The sequence below is a fragment of the Cervus canadensis genome, chromosome 23 (assembly GCF_019320065.1).
Source record: "Cervus canadensis isolate Bull #8, Minnesota chromosome 23, ASM1932006v1, whole genome shotgun sequence".
NCBI classification, from domain to species: domain Eukaryota; kingdom Metazoa; phylum Chordata; class Mammalia; order Artiodactyla; family Cervidae; genus Cervus; species Cervus canadensis.
This window is the reverse complement of record NC_057408.1, coordinates 13,561,566-13,587,328: the sequence shown is the minus strand read 5'-3', so window position 1 is coordinate 13,587,328 and position 25,763 is coordinate 13,561,566. Positions and strand designations below refer to the sequence as shown.

At 43.0% G+C, this 25,763-nt stretch overlaps 1 protein-coding gene and 1 non-coding gene across 2 annotated transcripts; both read left to right on the top strand.

Annotated features, from left to right (window-relative positions):
- Positions 1 to 1,786: 1,786 nt before the first annotated feature.
- Positions 1,787 to 23,774, top strand: LMAN1 (lectin, mannose binding 1). Its single transcript, XM_043444003.1, has 13 exons — positions 1,787 to 2,048; positions 5,389 to 5,543; positions 5,627 to 5,734; positions 6,484 to 6,545; positions 7,495 to 7,594; positions 11,043 to 11,166; positions 12,716 to 12,774; positions 13,190 to 13,322; positions 14,910 to 15,103; positions 15,260 to 15,330; positions 18,270 to 18,423; positions 20,145 to 20,266; positions 20,561 to 23,774. Exons 1-13 carry the CDS (start codon positions 1,811 to 1,813, stop codon positions 20,595 to 20,597), a joined length of 1,557 nt encoding a protein of 518 aa, XP_043299938.1. The 5' UTR covers positions 1,787 to 1,810; the 3' UTR covers positions 20,598 to 23,774.
- Positions 8,739 to 8,861, top strand: LOC122425920. The gene has a single exon (XR_006265069.1). It is a non-coding gene; the product is annotated as a small nucleolar RNA SNORA26 (small nucleolar RNA).
- Positions 23,775 to 25,763: the final 1,989 nt, after the last annotated feature.

The window sequence follows — 25,763 nt, the reverse complement described above, 5'->3', positions numbered from 1 at the left end:
ATCTGGAAACTGAAGAGTGGAGAACTGTACATTCATGTTCAACTTAAAGATTTGATTTAATTGAGCAAAAGAGATTTAGTAAGAATGGGCCATGAATCTGGAGATAAGTTGGAAGGTCAATGAAAAATAAAATATTGTGGGCATGCTGTTCCAAGGGCCCGGTGGTACTCACAGCCCACATTTAGAGCTCATGAAATAAACTATTTAAATCATACTGCTTATTCTCACCTTCCATGAACCAGGAAGCAGGTGCCCCCCCATACCTGAATCAGTAGCACCTTGACCTTGGAATTCCCAGCCTCCACAGCTGAGAAATAAATGTCTGTTGTTTAGACGGAGGAAAAAAAAATCATACTGCTTGTTCACAGATTTTTTAAAAATTCATTAAGACACATTTATGAAAAACAAAACTCTGGATGATCATCAGTATTTTGACAATATTTTTTCTAGATAAGGAAAAGAAGGTTCCCCTTTATTTTTTATGTATTTATGTTTGACTGTGCTGGGTCTTCCTTGCTGCAGGGGCTTCTCTCTAGTTGCGGTGAGCAGGGGTGATTCTCTAGTTGTGGTGCACTGGCTTCTGGATTGCAGCTTCTCTTCCTCCTGGGCCCCAGGGCACAGGATCAGGCTCAGTAGTTACCATGTAGGGGCTTAGTTTTTCTGCAGCATATGCAGTCTTCACAGACCAGGGATCGAACCTGTGTCTCCTCACGCGGATTCCTTACCACTGAGCCACCAGGGAAGCCCCAAGATTCCCCTTTAAAATGCAGAACTTACTTGTTGACTCAAACACCAATACTATCTCAAATGTCCAGTTTCTGTGGCTCCCTCCCTTCGCAGCTCCTAATCCTTCCTATCATACACTCAGTTTTATTTGAATGCATTATTGCTACGGTTTCAAAATTTGGAAAGCTATTGGAATTAGATTTTGAGAAAGGTAATGGCTGAGTGATAAATTCAGGCCTGAATCAACACCAACCAAAAGATGCTAGGTCTCTCCAGGCCCGTGGATTGCTGGTTGCCGGTTTAAAATGCCCTAACACGGCCTGGTGGAGCTCAGTAGGTTAGGTCCAGTAATACTCGCGATTATGCCTTAATGCCAGAAAGACCTGTGTCTACGAAGTTCACGTGCTGAACACCAGAAACTGAACAACTGGTATCACATCAAAAGGAAGGCCTTTCTCCTAACTAACGCTGTAAGGATTTAGTATGGCCAGGGGAGGATTGATGCGCTGGGTTCCACAGGTGTCAGGGCTCCAGAGTTCTAAGATATGTTAAAAGGCAGAAGGCAGCGTCTCACAGGTAGCCTTCGTGCACCTCCAACCCTTCACGGCACGCGGTAAGAAAATGCTAGAGTCCCTCGCTCACCCTAGAAGACCAGAGGCGTGTGCGCGGACCTCGCGGCCTGGCCCCGCCCCTCCCCGTGGTTCCGCCCCCTCCCCATGGTACCGCCCCTCCCCGTGGTCCCGCCCTCTCCCTGTGGTCCTGCACCCTCCCTCGGCCCCGCCCCCTCCGTGGTCCCGCCCCTCCAGTAGCCCCACCCCGTAGTCTCGGCACCCCCCCCACCCCGTGGTCCCGCCCTCCCCCTGTGGTCCCGCCCCCTCCCTGTGGTCCTGCACTCTCCCGTGGCCCCGCCCCGCCCCCGCGGCCCCGCCCAACGATGCTCGGCGTCCTGCGGCCGCCCGGATCGTGGAGGCGGGGCGGGGTTCACCCTTGCCCCCGGGGCTCCGCCAATCAGCGAACGCCCTGTTGGCCGTCCGCGGCGCCCGCCCCGCCCGCTCGCGCCGGCCGCCTTCTCCCAGAGTCCAAGATGGCGGGGTCCAGGCGGCGGGGTCCCCGGGCCGCGGCGCGGCCGCTGCTCTACGTTCTGCTGCTGTGCGTCTGCCGTTCCGCTGGCGGCGACGGCGCGGGAGGCGGCCCCGGGGCGGCGGGCGCCACGGACAACCCGGCCGCGCCGCCGCATCGCCGCTTCGAGTACAAGTACAGCTTCAAGGGGCCGCACCTGGTGCAGAGCGACGGGAGCGTGCCCTTCTGGGCCCACGCGGGCAGTAAGCGGGGCGGGCGGGCGGGCAGTGAGCGGGACGAGCGGGCGGCCCGGGCCCCTCCGTGCTCTCCGCGCTCCTCCGCGCCCTGGGCGCGCGGGCCAGCCCAGATCCGCTGGCCCCCGATCCGCACCCCGTCCCCCCTCCCCACCCCCCCTCCTGCCGTGCTCCCTTCCGATGCCCCGCGCTCCTTGTGTTCGGTCTCGGGGCTCTTCCTTTCTTGCTGCGCTCACTTGAGCTCGTTTCGAGGCGTCGCGTTTCACCCCAGCGCCGCGGCTCCGGGGAGACGTCCCGCGCCCCCGTCCCCCCGCTCCGATCGGCCCCAGCCTGGACCTGCGCCCCTGCTCCCCCCCGGGGTCGGCCGAGGTTGATGCTCCACTTGAGTGCCCGGTGTCCCCTGACGGCTGCAGGGATGGCCCGTGTTGGCTTTAGAGCGATCTCGAAGTCTTCATGTCGGAGGACATGCTTCTCACCCCGCTGGAACTTGTACCTTAAATTTGCCTTTCTCAGGGACGTCGTGTGCTCTTTGATTTTTTCTCTTGCATTAGCACATTATGTCGTTTATAGTTAGCTTCATTTAATAGAAGAAGGGATGCGAGGTATCGATTGAGAACTTGAGTCTAAAAACTAGCACTATGTACAGCTGTTTCATGTTTAGTGGTGTTTTTTTTTTTTTGGCATGGGAGATTGAAATACCCTGTGCCCAGTGTTTTATTCATCTTGTGTATGTGGCGCTGTGAAGCCCCGGCCGTGGTAAGAGAACCTTGCTCCCTGCTCACACAAGTGAGAGAAAACCTATCTGTACCAGAGCTGATGTGTCACGGCCGCCTAAAACGTGGCAGTTGGCTTCTGTAAACTGCTCAGTGACCATCAGATGCAACCTTTGAAACAAGTGGCAAATGCCTTTCTATGGGGTGGGAAGCACTGGCAGTGTGAATTCCATCTTTGAGTGTCATGAGCGGTCCTTCATGTAAGGCTTGCATGCATTCTTTTAGATTGTCCAGCACTTGAAACAAAATGTTTCATTTCTAGAAAGTAATCCCTGCTTTACAAAGTACACTTTTAGGAAGAGCTATGTCCTTGAAATTAATGTATAATTAAAAGGTAGAAATTTCAGTTAGACTTAATGACCAAGTCATTAAGTATGTGGAGGAGAGTGCAATTATTCTTTCACTGCGCAGGGTTACTGTATACCCGCTCCTCAAAAGCCTGTCCCCGGGCATTTGTTACCAACCTAGCCTTGTTAGTAACAGAGCTGGCGCAGGTGTCCCAAACACAAGTGTGGGGGAATTTTGTTCTTCTTGAAATGATGCTGAGTTTTTCAATAGTGGTGATAAACGTGTTACGTTTTTCACTTCTGCATTTCTCCATTGTCTTGTTCTTACACTTTTTCTCTCACTCACACCACATACATCAGCCAATTAGGAATGTTAAATCAACTGCTAAAATTAGTTACATTGACCTTCTTTTCAGAACCTATAACCAACTAAGCTTTTCTGCTGGAGAAATACCACATAATACCACATACCTGGGTGAATGAAAATTGTATGGCTAGATTGAATTTGAAATAAGGAGTTCAGAATTTTAGCAGTGACTTTTCTGTTGACTCTGGGAATCATCGCTCTGGATATCTCTTGCTTTATCACTGTGATTTTTACCGTCTCACAGTTTTCCTTAACTCCATTCATCATTTTTCCCTTTTCATTTTGCCCTGAGATCCATTATTAAGATTTAGTTTAAACATATCCCCTTACATCATCCTCAAATTAAGACCAAATCTATGGTGTTTCTTTTTCTTAACTCTAATGTCCTTTTGTACTGTCAGTACACATCCTCAGGTCCATAAGGGCAAAAATGATAACAGCAAGTTGTCAGCCTTTGGAGCGGTCAGAGCTCTTTCACCTTCTTCATGCTCTGATTAGATCCCTAGTAGGTCAGGCAGGTGCTGGCTGTTTTATAGGTGAAACACCTAACATTCAGAAAGGTAAAAATTCTTGGCAAAGGTTGCGTAGCTAGTGTCGGTAGGATAGGACTCAGATCCGGCTCTTCTGGCTCTCTGTCAGGTGCTTTTTCTGAGAGGACTGCGCCGGACGTTTACGTTCTGCAGGTGATGGTGGCAGATGGCAGCTAAACTCTCTAAAGGATCTCAGCTTGTCTTTCCTGTCAGTTTTCCTACCTGTAAAGAGACAATAGGCTTATGTCCCAGCGTGGACGTCAGGATGTCAGAACTGGTTCACTTCCAGGAAGGTGTGCTCCGGTTGTTCAGTTAGACTCGTAGGCGCTTTGATAATTACTCGTCCAATAAGGTGACACAGTGGTGAAGAATCCGCCTGCCAGTGCAGGAGATGCAAGAGACATGTTTGATCCCTGGGTGGAAAAGATCCCCCGGAGGAGGAAATGGCAACCCACTCCAGCATTCTTGCCTGGAAAATCCCATGGACAGAGGAGCCTGGAGGGCTGCAGTCCATGGAGCAGCAAAGAGTCAGACACAACTGAATGAATGAGCACAGTCCAGTAATAGGAATAGCTAACATTTATTGAAATATTTACATGCGCTTATATAAGCACTTACATGCCTGTGAAGTTGCTGGAGAAATGGAGTGACTTGCCTACGAGCAAACAGCTAGTAAGTGGATGGAGACACAGACCATCGTGTCCCTGTTCTCTCTGAGAATCTCCTGATGCTGAAGAACTGTATGTTGACTGGAAATTCAGTTGACCGTCTCTCCAGAAGAAAGTATACATGCTCAGAATTCTGCATGTAACTTTTGGGGTGTATATAAATGATTGAGCCCAGCCCCTTCATTTTACAGGTGAATATATGGTGAACCCAAGAGAGTAAGAGAATTATTTGCTCAAAGGCACACAGCTGAAGTGAGACTAGGAATAGGTCTCTTGATTCCTAGTGGTATGTGCTTTTCACACTATTTGAGCTTTCTAACATTTGTACACTGGTAAAAAAAATACACCAAAGTTTTAAAAAAGGAAATATATGAATTTCTGAGGTATTTGAGAAAGATTATCATAAGAATCAAATAGTTGATTTGCCTTTCAAGCTGTAATTTCTTCCCTCCTACCCCTTGAATTTTTAGTGGTTAGTTGCAGCTTTAAGGTTTGTTGTTTGTTTTTTGCAGAGATATCACGTTTTTCAAAGATAGAGGGGTATTAAACACCCCTAAAATTTAAAAGTTGAAATTGTCAGCATGGAATTTTTCCCTAACAAATTACTGTACAGGCGACTGAATTAAAGTTAGATCTCTTTAGGTATATATAACAGTTTGTTGATGATTCATTGAGTTTTATCTAATTATAACATAAAGCTTTTCTTCCCTGATTGCTATTCTAGATGCTATTCCAAGTTCGGATCAAATCCGAATAGCACCATCTTTAAAAAGCCAAAGAGGATCAGTGTGGACAAAGACAAAAGCAGCCTTTGAGAATTGGGAACTTGAGGTGACGTTTCGAGTGACTGGAAGAGGTCGCATTGGAGCTGATGGCCTGGTATGGTAATTTCTTTAACTTGGAAAATTTACATAGATGCATATACCACTAGTCTCTAAATGTTCCCTGTTATATATTTACAGGCAGTTTGGTATACGGAGAATCAAGGCTTGGAGGGGCCTGTGTTTGGATCAGCTGATATGTGGAATGGTGTAGGAATATTTTTTGATTCTTTTGACAATGATGGAAAGGTATGGTGTTTTTCAGGACTGTTACCCACTTTAAATGTATTTGCTAACAAAGTTAGTCTGTGAACAATATAGTTTATTTGACACTTTTGTCAGCTTTATAGCAGAGGACTTGAATCTTTATATAGCTGGGAATTTATAAATGGAAAGCTAGAAGTTCATGGTTTTTCTTATTCCAACTTGAGGTGACAATGGAACCTTAAGTCTGAGAACTTTTCAGGACCCACCTCCCCCGGACCTTGTTTATGCTTAATGATTTTGAGGATCAGCTTGAGTCCTTTAGATGCAGACAGTGAGACCAGTAGTGATTCAGATTGTTACTGCTTTTTTCATGAAAACCTGTGCATTGCTACTATTAGCTCACTTACTGATACCTTTTTATACCTGGTAATCACTCTCTTTGATCAGCCTGATTTCTCCAGAACAGTTAAGGACAAAATGTACTTATGAGCTGGAAACGTTAACTTGTGCTTTAGCAGCCCTAAGACTGTGGTCATTGTTTCTGCTGCTAGTCTGTGGGTTATCAGAGGTCTTAAGTAGCAGTTTAACAGGAGAGTCTTAACAATGGACTCCTTCGGTGTTAGGGCCGTGTTAATTCTCCTGCTACTAAGTTCCCGTAAATCCCACACTAGTTCCATGCTCACAGTATCCTAGGTGTTTTAGAGGTGTTAGAGAATTTATAGCACACCCAGAATAATCTGTACTTCTTTGATGTAAGGATTTTAAAACAAATACATTCTCCTTATTTTTAGAAAAATAATCCTGCAATACTGATTATAGGCAACAATGGACAAATCCATTATGATCATCAAAAGTAAGTGTATTTTTTTTACAAGTATTCCAATTTTTAGTTTCTTTTTGGAAACCTTATAAAATATATTGTTTCAAATCTGAACATTTTCTAGATGAAAAAGATTATTCTTTTCCTTGAGGTGTTTTTGTAACTTAATGGGAAGGTCTTATTTTACTCTGGTATTGTTGTAAAGTTCCTTCTGTGGACTACCTCCACTTCAAACATAATAATGTGTTGTTGTTAACCTAAAATTGTATATACCTTCAAAGATATATGAAACATTCCTGACTCTCAGTGATGCAATAGTCATGTTTTTTCATCTTTATTCAAAGGGATCTTTAAAAAATAAAGTTTGGAACCTTAACCACCCTAATGAGTAAGCAATTTATGCCTCCTTGTTCAGTCCTGGTATTGCTGTATTGAGAAGATTTTCAGTGGGTTACAGAGCTTTTGAGAGTTTAGTGTATTTATAATGTGTGTGAATTAGGCTTGTACATTTTTAATTTTCACATGGTTGTGGGGGCATTACCTTTCAGCCAGTCTGTAAAATGCAAGAAAAATTACTTTCCTGCCTTAGTGATGTTTAACTCTGATACTTCATCATGACCACCTATTGAGCGATTTAAACTAGCAGTCCAAGGCCTCTCCCTTGTGATTCTGCTTCAGCTTTGAGGGCAGAGTTGAGGAGTCTGCATTTTTTTAAAGCTCCGTATGTGACTCTGACTCTGCAGAGGAAAAATCTGCAGCCACGCTAACATTGGCTCCTCGTCCAGACTCCTGACCCGAGTCTCAGGGAAAACTCACGTGTCAACTTGGTGTCTTCTGCATAGATAACTTCAGATACCCCAAACTTTGTCATAACTTGATACAGGTTTTGATGTTGCTGGACATTAATTGTTTTAAATAGTGAGTTTTTAAAATACCAGGAAACTTCCCTAAATTTCTTGTCTTCCTTTCCCTCACGCTATAGTGATGGTGCTAACCAAGCTTTATCAAGTTGCCAGAGGGACTTTCGTAACAAACCCTATCCTGTCCGGGCAAAGATCACGTACTACCAGAAAACCCTGACAGTAAGTAACGTGCTCGTAGAGACAGTCCGATGGCCAGTCCTCTCGTGTGCTTCTGCCGATGGAAACTAGCGCGTTTTAAATTGGGTGTTGTTCACAAGCTCATCAGCGCTGCTCTGTGAGAAGTGGCTTCAAAGCTCGGTTTACGTGTCACACGTTGTCACGTGTCGTGTGCTGTCAAACTTGACAGCAGGTTTGCATTTAGTCAGTGAATGTCTAGGCGTATTGCTGTGTGCCGCGCAAATATGAATGAGATCAAGGTCATTTTCTCCAAAGAGCTTGTCTGATGGAGGCGACCTTATGAACACCACGCTCATGTCGTGTTAACTACGCTGTGTGATCAGCACTGCAACAGGGAGACCACTGGGGACCCAGAGGGCAGAGCCCTGTGACTCTGCCGGGAGGGCGGTGACGGTCAGGAGCGGCTTCTCAGTGGGGCTGCACCTGGAGGGAGGAGGAGGAGGCTCCTAGGTGGGGTGCATATTCCAGGCAGAGCAAACAGGCGTCAGAACTGTTGAAACATTTGAGAAAGGCCAGTAGTTGGTCTGGCTGCAGGCGAGGGGAGCTGTGGAAGGTAAGCTGGGAAGGTTGGCAGCAGCGAGCCTCAGCCGCCTGGTGCAGTGCGTCCTGTAAGGAACCGCACGCAGGGTTTTAGCAGGAGTGTGGAGTGAGCAGGTCCCGGTTCAGGACGGTGACCGAGGCAGCGGTGGTCTTCTAACGGTGTTTGTGGGAGAAACAAGAAGCAGGGAGATTTAGACTGACTCTTAGTGGGACTCTTAGTGTGGCTTGGTCCTTTACATGTGGTTTCTCCCTTTTTTTCCTTCCAGTTCCGTTGAGATAGAATTGACACAGCATTGTAGAAGTTGGAAGTGTGTAGCATGATTTGACTTACATATACCACGAGGTGATGAGTGCACTTATGAGTTCAGTGAATATCTATCATCTCATGTAGGTAGAAAGTGAAAGACAATAGAAAATATTTTTTTCCTTGAAAAAATTCAGCCTGAGAGTGTTCATTTTTTTTATTAGGTTAAAATTTTCTATTAGATCATATTTTGTGCATGATTTCCAAACTAAGATAAGGCTACACATGTTTAAAAAAAAATAAATAGTAGTGTCAAAAAAGAGTTTTTTATTGCCCTTTCCAGTGCCTTTTTAAGGCTGACGCAGTGCCTTAAGAGGCTAACACAGGAGGGTAAAGAAAGTCTTCATAAAACCCAGAGAAGAGATTTTTAGAACTCCTCTCTGGATCCTGTCTGGAGTCACAACTGAACCGGAAGATTTTAAGTCTTAGCACTTACTAGTATGTGTATAGTTAATACCAAAGTCATTAAATTTAAACTTGACAAAAAAAAAAAAGTTTTTTACACTAAGAATCCTTAGTATTTACTCTTCTAAGCACTTTGAGGTGTAACATCCAGCCGTGTTCACTGTACTTTCCACATTGTACATTGCATCCTTAGTGCTTGTTTATCTTATAACTGGGAGTTTATTCTTTTTGACTGTCTTCATCCACTTCTCCACCCCCACCCCCCTACTGCTGGTATCCGTAAATCCAATGCTATGATTTTGTTTGTTTTTGGAGTGAAATTGACCTGTAACAAACACTATGTCAGCTCCTGGTATACAGCGTAATGATTTGCCATTTCTGTACATTGCAAAATGATGGCGGTGGGAATCTGGTTATCTGGCACTGTACAAAGGTATCTCATGATTCCTGGCTGTTTCCCCGACTGTATCTCATACCTGTGACTGTTTAGCAACTAGAGGTTCTCCCTGTTAATCTCCCTGCCCTACTTCTCTCCTCCCCCCCAGCCCCCTCCCCTCTGGCAGCCCAGTTCTCTGCATCTGTAACTGTGTTTCTGTTTTGTTCTGTGAAATCCTGAAGCACTGGTCTTGGTCTGCTCTCCCTAGCATAACACCCTCTAGGCCCTCCTGTGTTGTTGCAGATGGCAAGATTTCATTCTTTTTTATGGCTGAGCAGTATTTTCTTGTATGGTTCATACCTACCACATCTTTATCCATTCATCTGTTGATTATTTCAGTTGCTTCTATATCTAGTCTGTTGCAAAGAATGCTGCAATGAGCATGAAAGAAGAAAGTGAAAGTGTTAGTCACGCATTTGTTCACTTGTGTCCAACTGTTTGCAACCCCATGAACTGTAGCCTGCCAGGCTCCTCTGTCCTTGGAATTCTCCAGGCAAGAATACTCGAGTGGGTAGCCATTCCCTTATCAAGAAGATCTTCCTGAACCAGGGATCAAGCCCCAGGTCTCCTGCATTGCAGGCAGATTCTTTGCTGTCTGAGCCATGTAGATGAATTGGGTTTGAGGTAATGTTTAGGTGGACAGGACCTGGCAGGCGGTTAGGATAACTAAGGTCGCTGGTACCACGTGAACTCTGCTTTTTTAAAGGTGCTGTCAGTATCTGGTCATATGATACTTATAAGTAAAGGATACCTTGCTTACGTTTTTCTTTTCCCTGAATCATGAGCTAGCCTTGCACTCCTTTGTGTAAACTCAGAAAAAGACAGTCATTTGGGAAACTTTGTACTGGCTCAGTCTTAAATTCCAAACTGATTTGGAGACCTCAGAATCGAGGCAAGTGTCCAGTCTGTTATGACTGACTTAGATTTGCGTTCCACTGGAGTTGTTACACATAGTGCGCGCTGTGCAGTTTCATCGGGGACATCACTGGGTCACGCGTACCTTCACGTGGCGGAGCCCTGACACCAGCCGTGGCAAGTGCAGACCCAACACTTGAATTCACAGGTCCCAGGGAGGGTGCGTGTACAGCCCCACACAGAGAGGCCGTCAGCCCTGCCAGCAGTTCCCGAAACGATAGCAGTCATCCTGCAGCAGGTGCCCACAAAATAGTTCCCCAGTCAGATAAGGTCGGTGGGACTGTGCATCGAGCAGAGTCAAGATTGTGGGAAGTCCTGGAATAAAGAAGCCTCTGTTACGCCGCTCATTCTTCAGGCTTACTGGACCGTGGGGTGCTCTTTCCCCTAGCGTCTGTGAATGTCTGTAGAGCCAGCGTCCTGAAGAATCCGTCTTGGAGCGCCTTGGCAGGACAGCCGGCTGTGGCTCGGTGGTCCCGGCCCTTGGCTGCGGTCACTTCCTGTGATGCGCCCTCCTGTCCTCGGCCTGGCAGAGGCGTGCTGCTTCTTGAACATACTAGTTCAAGACTTCTTTCTGTAATGATCCGTCTCTCTGAGACTCTCTTAAGTGTTTTTTTTCTCCTCTAGTGCTTATTTTTTCTTCCAGTTTTATTGAAATGTAATTGACACACAGCACTCTCTAAGTTTGAGGTGTACAGCATTACGATTTGAAGCTGATGGCCCTTTGACAGTGATTAGACCAGGTACAAAGATGAAATCGTCGTAAGCCGACTGCGTGAGATTCATTTTACAAGATCTTTGTAAAAGCTCTAACCTGCAATGTGTCTTTCTAGGTAATGATCAATAATGGCTTCACACCAGATAAAAACGATTATGAATTTTGCGCCAAAGTGGAAAATATGATCATCCCCGCCCAGGGGCATTTTGGAATATCTGCTGCCACTGGAGGTCTTGCAGGTAAGACCTCGCCGTCTTCTAACATTAAGAGTTTGTGAACTGAATCTTACTAGGAATCGTGTAGTTTGGAAATGGGTAGCTTTGTTTACTTTTAACCTTTTGAGACAAGTTACAACCTTCCCATGATCAGTAGGGCCAGGCCTTTGGTCTCTTGGGGCTGCTCACTCTTCTGTAGGCTTACAGCTGGCTGGGGGCCACATACAATTATGTACATCAGAGCAGCAGTCTGGGTGCAGTATTTTATAGTGAAGGAGACATATTTAAAAGGTTGATCGCCTAGTGTTTTAGGACCCTGAGAGTTGTCACAGCACATTTAAATGAATTTGGTTGCCTGAGGAAATATTACTGAGGACTGAACTTTAAAGATGTACTTACCGTATCTTTTTCATATGTGGTGATAAATGAACTTACCGTTAGATGTTAATACCATCTTGTGTTCGTTTTGTATAGTAGTCTTATTATTTCCAATTATGTGAATTTATCATTTCAATAGCACCGGGAAGCGGGGAGAGAGAGTGAGGATAGATCATATTTACTCTATTTTTAGGTGGCTTTGCCAAATCTTGGATTTAAGGGCTTTCTAAAGATCATGTGGCCAATAAATCAGACCCAGGCAGGACTAGGTTGGATTTCTGCCCCTTGGGTCCAGGGCTCTATTAACACTGCGTGACTTCTAACATTACCCAACCCACCCTGTGGTGTTTCAGTTTCCTCTTTAATCTGGCTATGTATCTAATCTCCATAAAAGTAGCAGAAAGCAAAGAGATTGCCGCAGTTGATTTTCATGTCTCGTTTGTGGGTGTGACACTAGCCAGGATGAGTATGGTAGCTCCACATTTGATCTGTGAGCTGTTTTTAGCTCAGCCAGCTTGAAATGAACAATTTCAGGTGAAATAAAATTGCTAGTATCTGCTGTATGAGGGAAACAAATACAAAAGAGGTACAGAAGAGTAATCATATTATCTAATTGAGATGCTTTGGTAGTGAAAGGAGATGCTCTTAGTAACACCAGGACAACATGGATAAATCGGGTCTCCCAGTAGGCCAGGACAGAGCAGTGTCCTGTTTAAAACAGGAAAGTAAGGCTCAGGGTGGTGAGTGTGTAAGAAAGGTTCAGAAACAGATGGGAACAGGAAATACCTGAAGGACAGGCTTCTGTCTCACACGACTGGGACACGGTCCATGAGGAGATTTGTGGGAAAATAAAGGAGGATCTTAATGCCGGGAGTAGGAGTTTGCGCTTGCATTGACACTTTGTTCATTCCCTTTATCGGGTATTAAACATCCATAACACGTTGAACACGTTAACCTGGTAAACACGTTAGATGTTCTGGTTTAGGGTTTAAGAAAGTAAATTCTTGCTTAGTTCTAGTGTAAGTCTTTCAGATGAACTTTTGTCTCTAAGCTCACAGAGCACCATTGCCTTTACGAAATTAGAGCTAATTTTCATTATTTTAAAGAAAGATATGTCTGTAAATTCACAACCATAAAAATGATCAACTGTGGAGGTTTTTCAGTTTTTTGGTTTTTTTTTTCCTTTAATTTGTAGATGACCATGATGTTCTTTCTTTTCTGACTTTCCAACTGACCGAGCCTGGGAAAGAGCCAGTGAGTACACTTATTTTTCTCAGAAAGCTCACTTGTAATTTAGTGGTGTTGCCTCATAGCTGCAAACTTGAGCAGATGAACTCGGGCTCAGATCTAGTTTCTACTAATGATTGCTGTTACGACCTGTGTGAGTTGCTTAAGCTCCGTACATGCCATTCCTTCGCTAGTAAAACAGATGCTTGTGCTGGCCACCTTGACGTTGTAAGCATTAAAGGCAGTGCACTTCTGGCAGGCACTCAGTAAATGGTAGTGGCTATTATTATTTTTTGTCATAGTATTAATAACAAGAGGAAATTAACCTTTCACCTAGTGGTGGAGTAGTTAAAATGAGAAAAAAGAACATATATCGAGGCTTATCACTTTCTTACTTTTTAATTTTTTTTTTTTAATGATCTATTCTTAAACTCCAAACAAGCCTACAGTCGATAAAGAAATTTCTGAAAAAGAGAAAGAAAAGTACCAGGAGGAATTTGAGCACTTTCAACAAGAGCTGGATAAAAAAAAAGAGGAATTCCAGAAGGACCACCCCGACCTTCAAGGGCATCCTAGTAAGTTGGAGCCGAGCCGGCCTCCGCTGCAGCGATGGTCGCGGCCCTTTTGAGTCCCCAGCGCTTCATTCATCTTACCTGTGCTCACTTATCTGTCACACTCTAAGTACTTCCTGGAAATGACTTTTAAGCCAGTCTGCAATCTCTAAAGGGCTTGGAGATCGATGCTTTCACCCGGAAGAGTGTCGCCTAGAGAAGCGGGCAGCCGGGAGGGCCGGGTGAAGGACGAACAGGGAGCCCTCGGACTGCAGGCTCCCCGCGTGCCCCGCTGTGTCCCCCCCGGGCCCGCAGACAGCGGTCGTGCTGGCGCGGTAGTTGAGACTCAGTACACGCTTGCTGAATCCAACTGTCCGGGGTGGGTTTCTTTCCTTTTTAGTGGCACACACTTACCTTAGTTGATACAAAGCTAGTATTTGAAAACTGTTGAGACTTGGGAGAGTAATGTGAAGTGAATATCTGCCCTTATTACTCAGAATTCTGGACATTAAAGGTTGAAAATTTTGAAATATTAGTCTAAACTAGTGTAACTGAGAACTTACATGGGCTCCATGTCACAAACAAGATAATGCCAAGTAGAATGACTCTATGATCTGCGAGCTTTTATGATCTCAGTTTCCCATCAGCACAGATGATCAAGGCTGTAATTAATTAACAAGGGCTTCCTGGTGGCTCAGCGGTAAAGAGTCTGCCTGCCGGTGCAGGAGATGCGGGTTCGATCCCTGGGTCGGGGAGATCCCCTGGAGAAGGAAAGGGCAGCCCACTCCAGGATTCTTGCCTGGGAAACACTGTGGACAGAGGAGCCTGGTAGGCTGCAGTTCATGGGGTCACACAGGGTCGAACGTGGCTTACTGACTAAGCAGACATACTTAATAAAGCCTGGGGCTAGCTTTTGAACTAAGTAGTGTGTTAATCTAAATGAGTAACAGTGTTATTCAGATTTAATGAAGATAAAAATGAAAAATAAATTCTGTTTTTTCCTTGGATTTTTTTTTTTTTTTTACATATCACATATGATTTTTAAGTATATCCTGAAGCTTGTTGTAGTAAGTGTTTGCAGTTATATGGTTTCAGCATGGTCAGAAATAAAAGGGAAATTAAAACTTTTCAGCTCCGTTTCTTAGTCTTTTATGTGAGTAAAATGCACAGATTTTAAGAGAATAGTTTGATGAATTTTGACAAATTTTAACCACCACTCAGATGAGTGTATAGAATATTTTTATTGCCCCAGATCAAGTCAGCCACCTTTCCACAGAGACAGCCACTATTCTGATTCCTATTAAGAAATTAGATTAGTTCTGCCAACCCCTGTAAATAGAATCACACAGTCTATTTAAAAGGGAAAATAATTTTTAGATGAAAAAATTCAGACCTAAGTTATAAATAATCAGCCATCAGAGGTGGCGAAAACAATTAGTAATTGAATCAGGGTTGAATCAGTTACATGCATGTTTGTGACACAGGAAGGACCGTAACAACTGTGTTCTTCGTTTAGTGGAGGTTGGAACTTGGTCACTTACAGTAATTCGAAAACCACGTTATGTGTGGGTGACTCTTATGATGATTTTTGATTTGTGATTACTTTTTCAGCGGATGAAATATTTGAGAGCGTAGGAGACCGTGAGCTGAGACAGATCTTTGAAGGACAGAATCGTATTCATCTTGAAATCAAGCAGTTAAACCGACAGTTGGATATGATTCTTGATGAACAGAGAAGATACGTCTCTTCCCTGACAGAGGAGATCGCTAAGAGAGGAGCCGGAGCCCCGGGGCAGCCGGGACAGGTGAGCTTGCCAGGTCTGCGGAGGTGCCTTGGTGAGGGGAGGAGCCTGGGGTGGAGGAGCGGCAGGAAGGAGGCAGAAGCTGTCTGGGTGTTACACGGTGTGCTCGCTGGAGTCGGGGCTCTCGGGCTGGCTGGTCATCTTGTGTTTTTCCTCCAGACCTTTCAGCAAGAACTGGATACTGTTGTGAACACTCAGCATGAGATTCTGAGACAAGTAAACGAAATGAAGTAAGTACACAAAGTCCTGTCTGAGTGCTGTGTGATACCTTTATCCTGAACCCAGGACTTCTCTAGATGTGCAGGCATGTCCCTGCTGTAAGCTCCTCCATGAGTAAGAATCACGTTCTGGATTATTTCTAAGTAGGGGAGTGTAGAGTAGGGACTTTTCATATATAGCGAACATGTCTAAATCTTTTAATTGTTCCCAGCTAGAAAAGAAAGCTTTATCATTTTCAAGGGGAGAGAAAAAATGTTAGTCACAGTTGTTTGATAGCATTTGTGCATTTGTAAAATCCAGAAGAACTTCCCAGGCAGCTCAGTGGTAAAGAATGCGCCTGCCAGTGCAGGAGACTCGGGCTCAGTCCCTGGGTCGGGAAGATCCCCTGGAGAAGGACACGGCAGCCCACTCCAGTGTTCTTACCCGGAGAATCCCATGGACAGAGGAGCCTGGCGGGCTATAGTCCTGGGGTCACAAAAGAGGCGGACACGACTTAGCAACTAAACAACAACAAAATAAAAAGAATATGGGTAATACAATACATAACAGTCCTGGGAACTAACTAGAGGAATAAGCATGCCCAGTATTACAGGGCTGTGAGACAGGCATACCTGATGCAGGGGCTTCTCTGCGATGGAACGAAGCCAGCGTGAAGGAAGGGTGCTTCGTGTGAGTGCCTCTTTTCATTCTGTATTGTGCTGTAAGAGAGACTGGGCAGAGAGTTGCTGCGGAGACACTGTGTCCTTGTAACGCTGAATGGTAGGGTTTTTAAAAGGGTTCCCTTCCCAGATGATTCACAGCATTCAATGCCTGAAGCAGAGAAACAGCCAGCATGCCACATGTCATAGGCTAACACATTAGAGAACTGTCCCAGCCAGTACAACCCTTGACAAGCTAGAATGTTAAGGTGAGTTCTTCGGAACTGGAAAATTAAACTGAACGAGGTTAAGCAGAGGGTGATAGCATTTAACACCTACAAGTTAAAGCTAGCTGCAAATTTGTATTTCTTTCAGTTGTACTGTTTGGTATATTTGAAAAATCTTTTTCAAAAAGTTTTTTGAACTCATGATTAAAACATGTACAATGCTAAATGAATAGTTAGATTATTTTAGAAGTAGAAACCAGATCAGTATAACATTTTTTTAAAATGTTTTGATCTAATTTTAGACATTGCAGAAAATAAAGGACATATATCCATCATATATATCCAGTGTATCCCTCACTTCACTTCCTGATGTTACCATGTTATGTAGCCACGGTACAATTGTCAGAACAAAGAATTTGATGTTGGTTTGGTACTATTAACTGAACTAATAAGCCTACTCAAATTTCACCAGTTTTCTACCAATGCCTTTTTCATTCGAAGATCCCATCCAGGATTGCACATTGCATTTAGTTTTCTCTGTTGACCTCTGCAGTCTGAAATAGTTTATCTCTCCTTGTCTTTTATGACCATGGCAGTTTTTAAGAGCATTGATCAGTTCATTGGGCCAGTTTGGTTCATCGGTTTGGGTTTGTCTGATACTTCCTCAGGATCAGATGGAAGTTCTGCACTTTTTAACGAGAATACAGCGGTGCATCATGTTCATGATGTTGATATGTCTTACTGCTGGTGACGTTGGCTGTGATCATTTGTATATTGTAGTTTCTTCCCAGTTTCCCTTGGTGGTTAATAAACATATATTTGGGGAAAGATACTTTGAGTATATTTGTATCCCTTACACTCCTCTTGTATTAAGAAACCAGGAGATCATCCAGACACTGGATTTTGGTTAGACTGGACCAGACACTGCAGGGCTGATGTTAGCCTTCCTCCTGTCCCAGCTTGAGCATCCTCTCTCCAGCAAGGAGGAACCTGGTTCTTAGTCTCTACAATGTGTTCACTTATTGGTTCAGTTTTAGTGTGCATAAAGTTTATATAGAGTGACTTCAAAGTATTAAACCATATCCCTATAGGAAACATATTTACTGATGGGTTTATGTGAAGCTCCTTTTGCCTCTAGCCTTACAGTATTTCAAACTCATGTACAGTTTGCTCAAACTCATGTCCATCGAGTCGGTGATGCCATCCAACCATCTCATCCTCTGTCGTCCCCTTCTCCTCCTGCCTTCAGTCTTTCCCAGCATCAAGGTCTTTTCCACTGAGTCAGCTCTTTGCATCAGGTGGCCAAAGTATTGGAGCTTCAGCTTCAGCATCAGTCCTTCCAGTGAATATTCAGGGTTGATTTCCTTTAGGATTGATTGGTTTCATCTCCTTTCTGTCCAAGGGACTCTCAAGAGTTTTCTACAACACCACAGTTCAAAAGCATCAATTCTCCAGTGCTCAGCCTTCTTTATGATCCAGCTCTCAAATTTGTACATGACTACTGGAAAAATCATAATTTCGACTGTACTCACCTTTGTTAGCAAAGTAATGTGTCTCCTTTTTAATACACTGTCTGGGTTAGTCATAGCTTTCCTTCCAAGGAGCAAGCGTCTTTTAATTTCATGCTTGCAGTCACCATCCACAGTGATTTTGGAGCCCAAGAAAATAAAATCTGTCATTGTTTCCACTTTTTCCCCTTCTATTTTGCATGAAGTGATGGCACCAGATACTATCATCTTAGTTTTTTAAATGTTGAGCTTTTTCACTCTCCTCTTTCACCCTCATCAAGAGGCTCTTTTTGTTCCTGTTCACTTTAGTTCCTCTTCACTTCGATTTATAGTATTGGTTTTAACACAAATTATTTAGTATTCTCTGTGCTTAGACAGCCCTTAGTAAAAGATGAAGGCATAATAATGTAGTTTTTATAAGTTATTTTCCAATTTTGAAGACAATTTTTTAAAATACTTGTTTTTTTTTAATGTTCTGTTGCATTGAGCGTAGAAATGTGTCTATCCCTTTGAAATCTGTGACTGTAAAAATCATCCTTCTAGTGATTCTGCTGTCTAACAGGCCTTTCTGTCTCAGGAACTCCATGAGTGAGACGGTCAGACTGGTCAGTGGCATCGCGCACCCGGGGCCGGCGGCGGGCGTGTACGAGACCACCCAGCACTTCAACGACATCAAGGAGCACCTGCACATCGTCAAGCGGGACATCGACAGCTTAGCGCAGCGAAGCATGGTCAGCTCTCCTTTCTGCTCATCTGTGATTAATTATCACAGTCTGCTTTTGGGAAGGACAAACGTACATTCTACTGAAAATATTTTAACTTCTAAACTGATGCCAATGCTCACTTTTAATATTCGGGGTAGAATGACTCCATTATGACCCAGATGTCTACGTGTTCCACATCACGCTTCCATTGCCCACTGAATAGAATTGTTTAAAAAGATAAATTGCTATTCCAGTTACTGGGGCCATCCCAACCTCAGACGTTTTTTTTTTTCCTAGAAGTTCTCTTTTAAGAAACATCTCTTGTTATCAGAAATGATACCCTTAAACAGCTTTGAAAAAGGCAGCTGTTTCTTGACGCACCCATTGGTGAGACAGACAGGCCCTGGGTAATTCATGTTTCTCTAGGCTGTTTAGGAAGTGCAGATCTAAAACTGGCTGACTTAGAGCAGCTTTTTTTAGGCAAGATTTTTCTTTTTTCTAGCTACTTTCCTGTTGTACTTGGTTCTTTTTTTTAAGTTTTGTTTTATTTGCTTTATTAGTTTGGGTTTTTTGTTTTTGTTTTTGTTTTTTTTGTTAGTGTAGGTCCCACCTACATCTTTGGAGAGAGGCAGTAAATGTTAAAGATAGGTAGCATATTTTTGAAGTTTAACACAAGTAAGAAGCAATATTAGAAAACAGGCCTCTGGAGCTTGTACGTTTTTTCTTATTTATTGGCTTTGAAAACCCGTGTGAAATCTACAAATGGTTATAGCGTTTGCCTCTTCCCCTTCCGGTTTTTTAAACATGGTTCAGTAGTTTTCTCGTTGACCATTTTACCTCCCTCCCAAAGCATTGTCATCTACTCCCTAAATTCTGTTTGAGGTTATTTCCCCCCAAATTCAGCTTTTGTTACAATGGCCAGGTTAATGCTGTGGGTAGTAAGTACACTGTGAAGAGCCTTGTCCTGCGATGGGAACGTATTGAGAACAACTAATCTTTGAAGCTGTTTTGTCTGGTTACCTTGATGAAATCTTTGTCCCCAGATTTTAGTTTTTGATACTTGCTTATGAATGGTCCTTTCTCAGCGCTCATCCACCCCAACCTCCTACGTGGGGAGATCCCCATGGACAGAGGAGCCTGGTAGGCTACAGTCCATGGGGTCGCAAAGAGTTGGACACGACTGAGCCTTTCACTTCCACTTTATAATAGAAGGAATGCTCGTGTAAATGGGAAAAGAAATGTTTTCCCAAAAAACTAATCAGTGATGTTGAACGTAGGAGGTTGGGGTGGATGAGCGCTGAGAAGGGGCCGTTCCTGTTGGGCAGGTGAGTGGAGGGCAGCCGAGCTTAGTTGTCTGAACCGGAAGCCCGCCGAAGGGGACGGGGCTGCCATTGGGAGTTACTGCAGCCGGGGTGACCGGGGGTGTCCCGGGGTGGGCTCCGTGACCCTCGGGGGCGCTGACGGCACGGTCACTGTCACGGGGGAGGAGCCGGATGATGGCGGGAGGTCACTGTCACGGGGGAGGAGCTGGATGATGGCGGGAGGTCGGTGACCGAGGGCACAAGAGGGGTCCTCCACCGTCACCTGCTCTTTCAGGAAGTTTGGTTGTGAAAATGAAGAGGATGTTTATGGGGTGAAAAAATGAACGTATTTGAGTCTATACCATGAATTTTATAAAGATTTCACATTTATTTCCTTTTCTGAAATACTGGTTTGACTAATTACAATAGAATTTTTTTCCCTCACAGCCATCAAATGAAAGACCGAAATGTCCAGAACTCCCGCCATTTCCATCGTGTTTATCTACACTGCACTTCGTGATATTCGTTGTGGTACAGACGGTGTTATTTATCGGTTATATCATGTACAGGTAAGTCTCTGAAAGTTGATCCAGCATTTTTCTGTATCTGTTTAATTTGAAATGTTCAATAAAGTTATCTGTATCTATAATGGAACTTTGAATACCTATAAAATTAGGTTCATACAAAGCAAATGTTATGTCAAGAATATTTCAGTTCCCATGGGAGTGCATGTGTGGGACATGTGTATCTTCATGTATTTCATACTTCAAAAGGCATTTTTAATTTTAAGCAGTCCTGTTTCATTCCACTATAAAGGGTACAGAATTTCACAGGGTCTTTTTTTTGTCTCTCTTTTTCCTTAGGACTCAGCAAGAAGCAGCTGCCAAAAAATTCTTTTGACCGCCATTTTCATATGTGTACATCATGTATGTATGTACAAAATATCTTTTTGATGGAATTTAAGTATTTAAATTGCTTTTTAGTCTAAATTATTTTGTATAAAATAACTGGTTTAAACATTGACTTAAGAATAAACCTTAAAGACAACCACGTGTAAATTTGTGCATAGTACATAAATCTATTTAAATTTCAGTGAATTTCTGGCCAGTAGAATACAGCCACTGCACAGAATACTGATAAATCAGAGGGTTAAAGACCAGAAAGGCGGAACCTATCCCATATATGAAAGTGACCTGTAAGTCTCCGGTGTTGGAGGCTTCTGTCTTTAGCATAAACGCCCTTGCCCTCCTGCCCCCAGAGTATGAGGTCTGAGAGCTACCTACCCATCATGTTTATTTTGTAACCAAAGTCTTTTTTTTTTAAGAGGCCAGAATTTCTTGCTCCAAGACTCAGTGCTACAGTCCTTGAACCTAATACAGCTCCCTTTGAAATCAAAAAATATTTTGTCTGAGTGTTAGGATCTGGGTAATAGGATTCAATATGTTTATTGAAGCATTTTTTTTCCCCTTCTGATCATCAATGATGTATTTCACTTTTAAAGGAAATTTGGGGGGAGAATTAAGAGCTGCTCTTTGCCTGAAAAACCATTGAGGTGAGAACTTTCCTCTGATAATGGTTTTTACGGGTCTTTTGCCTGGTGAGATGTTCGTTTCATGATTGCTCATATTCTTGATTGTCTGTGTTCCAACAGAGTCAGTTCAACATTACAAAAATCATTCTGCTTTTGTATCTAAATTCACCTCAGATGGCATGTTCTGGGGACATTTTAAGGTCACAGCACCTACCACTTTCAGATTTACATCCCTCCATGCGGCTCGGTGTTTCTGACGCTGCATATTAGTCGAAATCCAGAAGGCAGGAGCAGAAGCAGTGTTAAAGTTTCTGAAAGCAAAATCTGAAAAATGGTGTTAATTCTGATTTGTTTTAATGCCAGAACTAAGGGCATTGTGAAGCACGTGTTGGTAAGCGTAACCTTGAAATGCCAGGCTGGAAGGAGTTGCTGTAGTCTGTACATAGTTCTAGGTGTTATAGAAACTGTCTGTAAATGACATTTAATTTAGTTTTCATAGCTGATGTAGACTTCAAAATACTCTTTTACTTTCCCTTGTCTAGCTAGCTGAAATGATGCCTTTCATTTGTCATAGAACTGAGAATAGTACTGTTTTATAAATAGTACTGTTTAATTCTTCACAGCTTTCAGAAATTTGCTGTGAGTTGTTATTTGCTGATTGGACTGACTGCCTGAAACCCACACAGAGACTGAAGGAGTCTGCGTTAGAGCAGTCGCTAACTAGAGCCGCACATGCAGACAGTCCTAGCATGCTTTTACGGAAGCGTTTATCCCGGAACACTGAGCAAGAATACTCTATTGACCACTCACACACTGACAACCACTTCAACACAGAACTGCTCCACAGGTATTTTTTTTCTTGTAGTGTTAACATGTTGAAATTCATATTTCAGAGACATCATCATGACAGAATTTACTCTTATTCCATGAAAAAAAAATTAATACCTTCAGAAGAATGTTTCAGTTGTAGACTGTGAGACTTGGATATCTATCCTCTTGAGATGAAAAGCTGCAGAATATCCAGTATTACAAAAACCCAGAGCCACGTGTGCCTGAACTTAAAGGAATAGTAGATCTCTGCAGTGTACATTTTCCAGGCTAAAATTCAAGAGGAATTGTTCCGATCATTTCTAATACAAGTGAAGGCAGCTAGGACAAAAGAACACACGCGTAAATCTTTCTTCCTTTCCTTTTGCTTAAAAAAAATCACTCAGTAAGACGGTTCATACAAGTTATTATTGTTGGAAATTTGGTTTGTTTTCCTCAAAATCACTGACTTCAAGTAGTTTATTTCTGTTTTTTAAAAAATGTGTTTGCTATGTGGGAAAATCAATCACTGCCAGGATTCTCTCATTTCTGTACTGTTTTATAGAATTGAATTAACTTCTCTCACACCAGCAAGTATTTTACACGTGCCTTGGATTAAAACAAAGTTGATTTTACAATTTTACTGTAAATCTTTGTGCTTCTGCCACTTTAAAAAAGACATGCAATTGTATAATGGTTAATACTCTTATTTAATGTACTTTTTGTGTTCTGATTGTTTGAATGTTTTATTCAGCTTGAACCTTTACTATGAGGGCACAATGTTCTGTCATGTTTTAAAGAGACAGTAGTGTTTCTCAGAGTGTGGTCTGTGAACCATCTGAGTCCTGAAGCGCTTGCTAAGAACACAGATTCCAGAGCGCCATTCCCAACCACCTGCATCGGAACTCAGCAGTGGGACCTGCGGAGAATCGTTTTTCGGCAGGCGCCTCAGGCGATTCTGAGTGTGCTGCTGTGAAGAACCACTGAGGTGAGGGGTGGGGAAAGAAACAGAGGTTTGTGTAGCTTTACAGCTGAGCTGAGAGCTAACATAGTATTTTCATTGCCAGCGACATTAACAAATATGCAGTGATTCTTTATACTTAGAATGTATTACTTAACGTTCTTTTCACCAAAACTCTTGGTTTATCAGCAGCTACAAACTAAACCCAGATTGCTGCCTGTGGCCCTCGGTACTTTGGTTGGCAGCTCTTACAAAATCATCTTCAGATCATGGTCAAGCCATGAAAACCCCCATCTTTGAGTCTGCCTGCTAAAGCGTTTTGCCTTTCCTGATTGTGGCTTTTGTGACATTTTATCTCAGACAATTGTACTTTTGATAACTTGGGGAAAACAAAAATTACTTGAATAAGGGATTGCCTGACCCGCTGCATTGCAGAGACACAGTCTTTGTAAAGAACAGAAATGACAGTTGTGAATATTAAGATGTGATTATCTTTTTCCTGTCCATGTGTTTATTGCAGGGAGATAGTGAACAAATGATTATATTGGGGATTTTTTTATTTATAAGATCTAATGTAAAATCACCACTTGCAACTTTTTAGATCTGTATGTTGCCTGTGTAATATATTCTTTTAAAGTTTAAAAAGGTTTTCTATCCATTGTTAATTTCAATTAGGTGACATTTTGTCGAGTTTTTTTCCTGATTGTTAATTTGATGCTAGCTGGAATTCAAAAGATGACATTGACCTTACTCAAATAAAGAAATATTTTAGTAGACTTACTTTTTCCTTCATTGGTCTCAGATAATAAGTTATTTCCCAAGTAGGTTATTTCCCAAGAAGGCCCTGATCTGTGATAGTATTTCATGTGTTACATGCTTTGCGTTCTGCCCTAGGGCGCCTACCACCTGCAGAGTCAATACACGGAAGCATAAAAAGAGAATTTAAAACTGCTGTGGATATATGCTTACCCTTGCTGGTAATGAAAAATACAAAATAATTAATACATTGGATATTTTCATCTTCAGTAACCAAATATTGGTAAAAGTGTGGCTAAACTAGAACTTTTAGTCGTTACTAATGGCAGTTTTTGGTTTTTTTTTAATCTTTTCTTCTTTTTGGTAAGTAACACTTAACCAAGTAATTCCAGTTCTGAGGGTCTGTGTGCTCTGAAAAAGGAGAGTACAGCTTCAGTGTCAGACAAATCTGGGTTTGAAATCTTGGCTTTGCCACTTCCTAAAGATGGCCTTCATTTTCCTCATAATACCCTCTCAGGGTTGGCAGCTTGTAAAAGGTGGTCTTTATAAGTGGTTTCAGGAAACGGAAACTAAGGTAATGGGCCCTTCTGCCCTGAGCACGCAGAAGAGGGCTTTCCTTGTGGCTCAGCCGGTAGAGAATCCGCCTGTGATGCAGGAGACCTGGGTTCGATCCCTGGGTTGGGAAGATCCCCTGGAGAAGGAAAAGGCTACCCACTCCAGTATTCTGGCCTGGAGAATCCCATGGACAGTCCATGGGGCCACAAAGAGTCGGACACGACTGAGCAACTTTCAATGTAAAAGAAACTAGATAGGTTTGAGTATGACTGATTCATGTTGATGTTTGGCAGAAACCAACACAGTTTGTAAAGCAGTTATCCTTCAATTAAAAAAAATTAATTTTAAAAAAAGAAATTACATAGCTTTGAAAGAAATGAGAAGAAACCAAACCCCTCGGTCAGTGAGCCTGCTGGGGGAGGGGTGGCGGGAGCTAGACACCACTGGGGCCCTGGGGACCTGGCCATCGCAAGGATTTAGGATTTTATTCAGGTAGATGAGAAGGCTTTGGAAGGTTAACACCTCGTTTTCCCATTTCACCTGGGGTGTTTATTTTCCCTTTCTGGAAGATTCCACTGGATGGCCAAGTGGAAAGGCCATTGGAATAAACTAAATAAGTTTTTAAAGACACGGTGGTCTTTTCAAGGGAATTATCTTACGGGAAAGCAATGAAAGATCTGATTTTGTAAACAATCCCAGGGAGCATTCGTTTGTCACCCTGGTGTGGTCATCACCCAGGAGTTTCTGTGATGCCCAGCACCCCCTCCCCCCATCACACACACACAAAGGACTGCTTAGGGAGAGATCGCCTCGCAGTCTGGCTTTGGGGTTCAGAACCGAGACCCTCACTGTTGCGATTTCCTAATTCCTAGTCAAATGGGATTGTAATCATTTTATAATATAATAATTTAACAGAATAACATAGATTTTTATCTTTATTGTTTTGCTTTTAGAGATGGTCCTTTTCTTTGAGAAATAAAAAGTGTCTTTTAATGTTTTAAAACACCTGTAAGGAGAGTTGTGTTAAACCAGGAAGATAGCAGACAGAAACAAACTGTGGCTTCTCCTTTATGTAAAGTTCTATGATGCTTTACTAGTAAGGCTTCTCAATGGAGATGAAATGCAGTTTATTATAAATAATAATTTAGGGGTCATGGCTTGAATGTATTAAGTCCCAAGCAACACATCTTTAAAAGTGGAAGTGGAATTAAGTGTGAAAGTACATTCTCGATCAAAGAAGACCAAGAAAAGTTTCTTATTTCACCCTAAATGTTAACTTTTTAAACTGAGACCATTTTAGCAACATATTAGGTTAGTAAAGTGAAAAGCAGATCTTAAAATACATAAAGCAAGCATTTTAGGCAAAGATCCAGTGTATGTGGTTGTGTGCAATCTGAGGGAGAGTCATCTATTTCCTGCAAGGGCTCATGCCTGTGGATAAAATAATAAGCCTAGC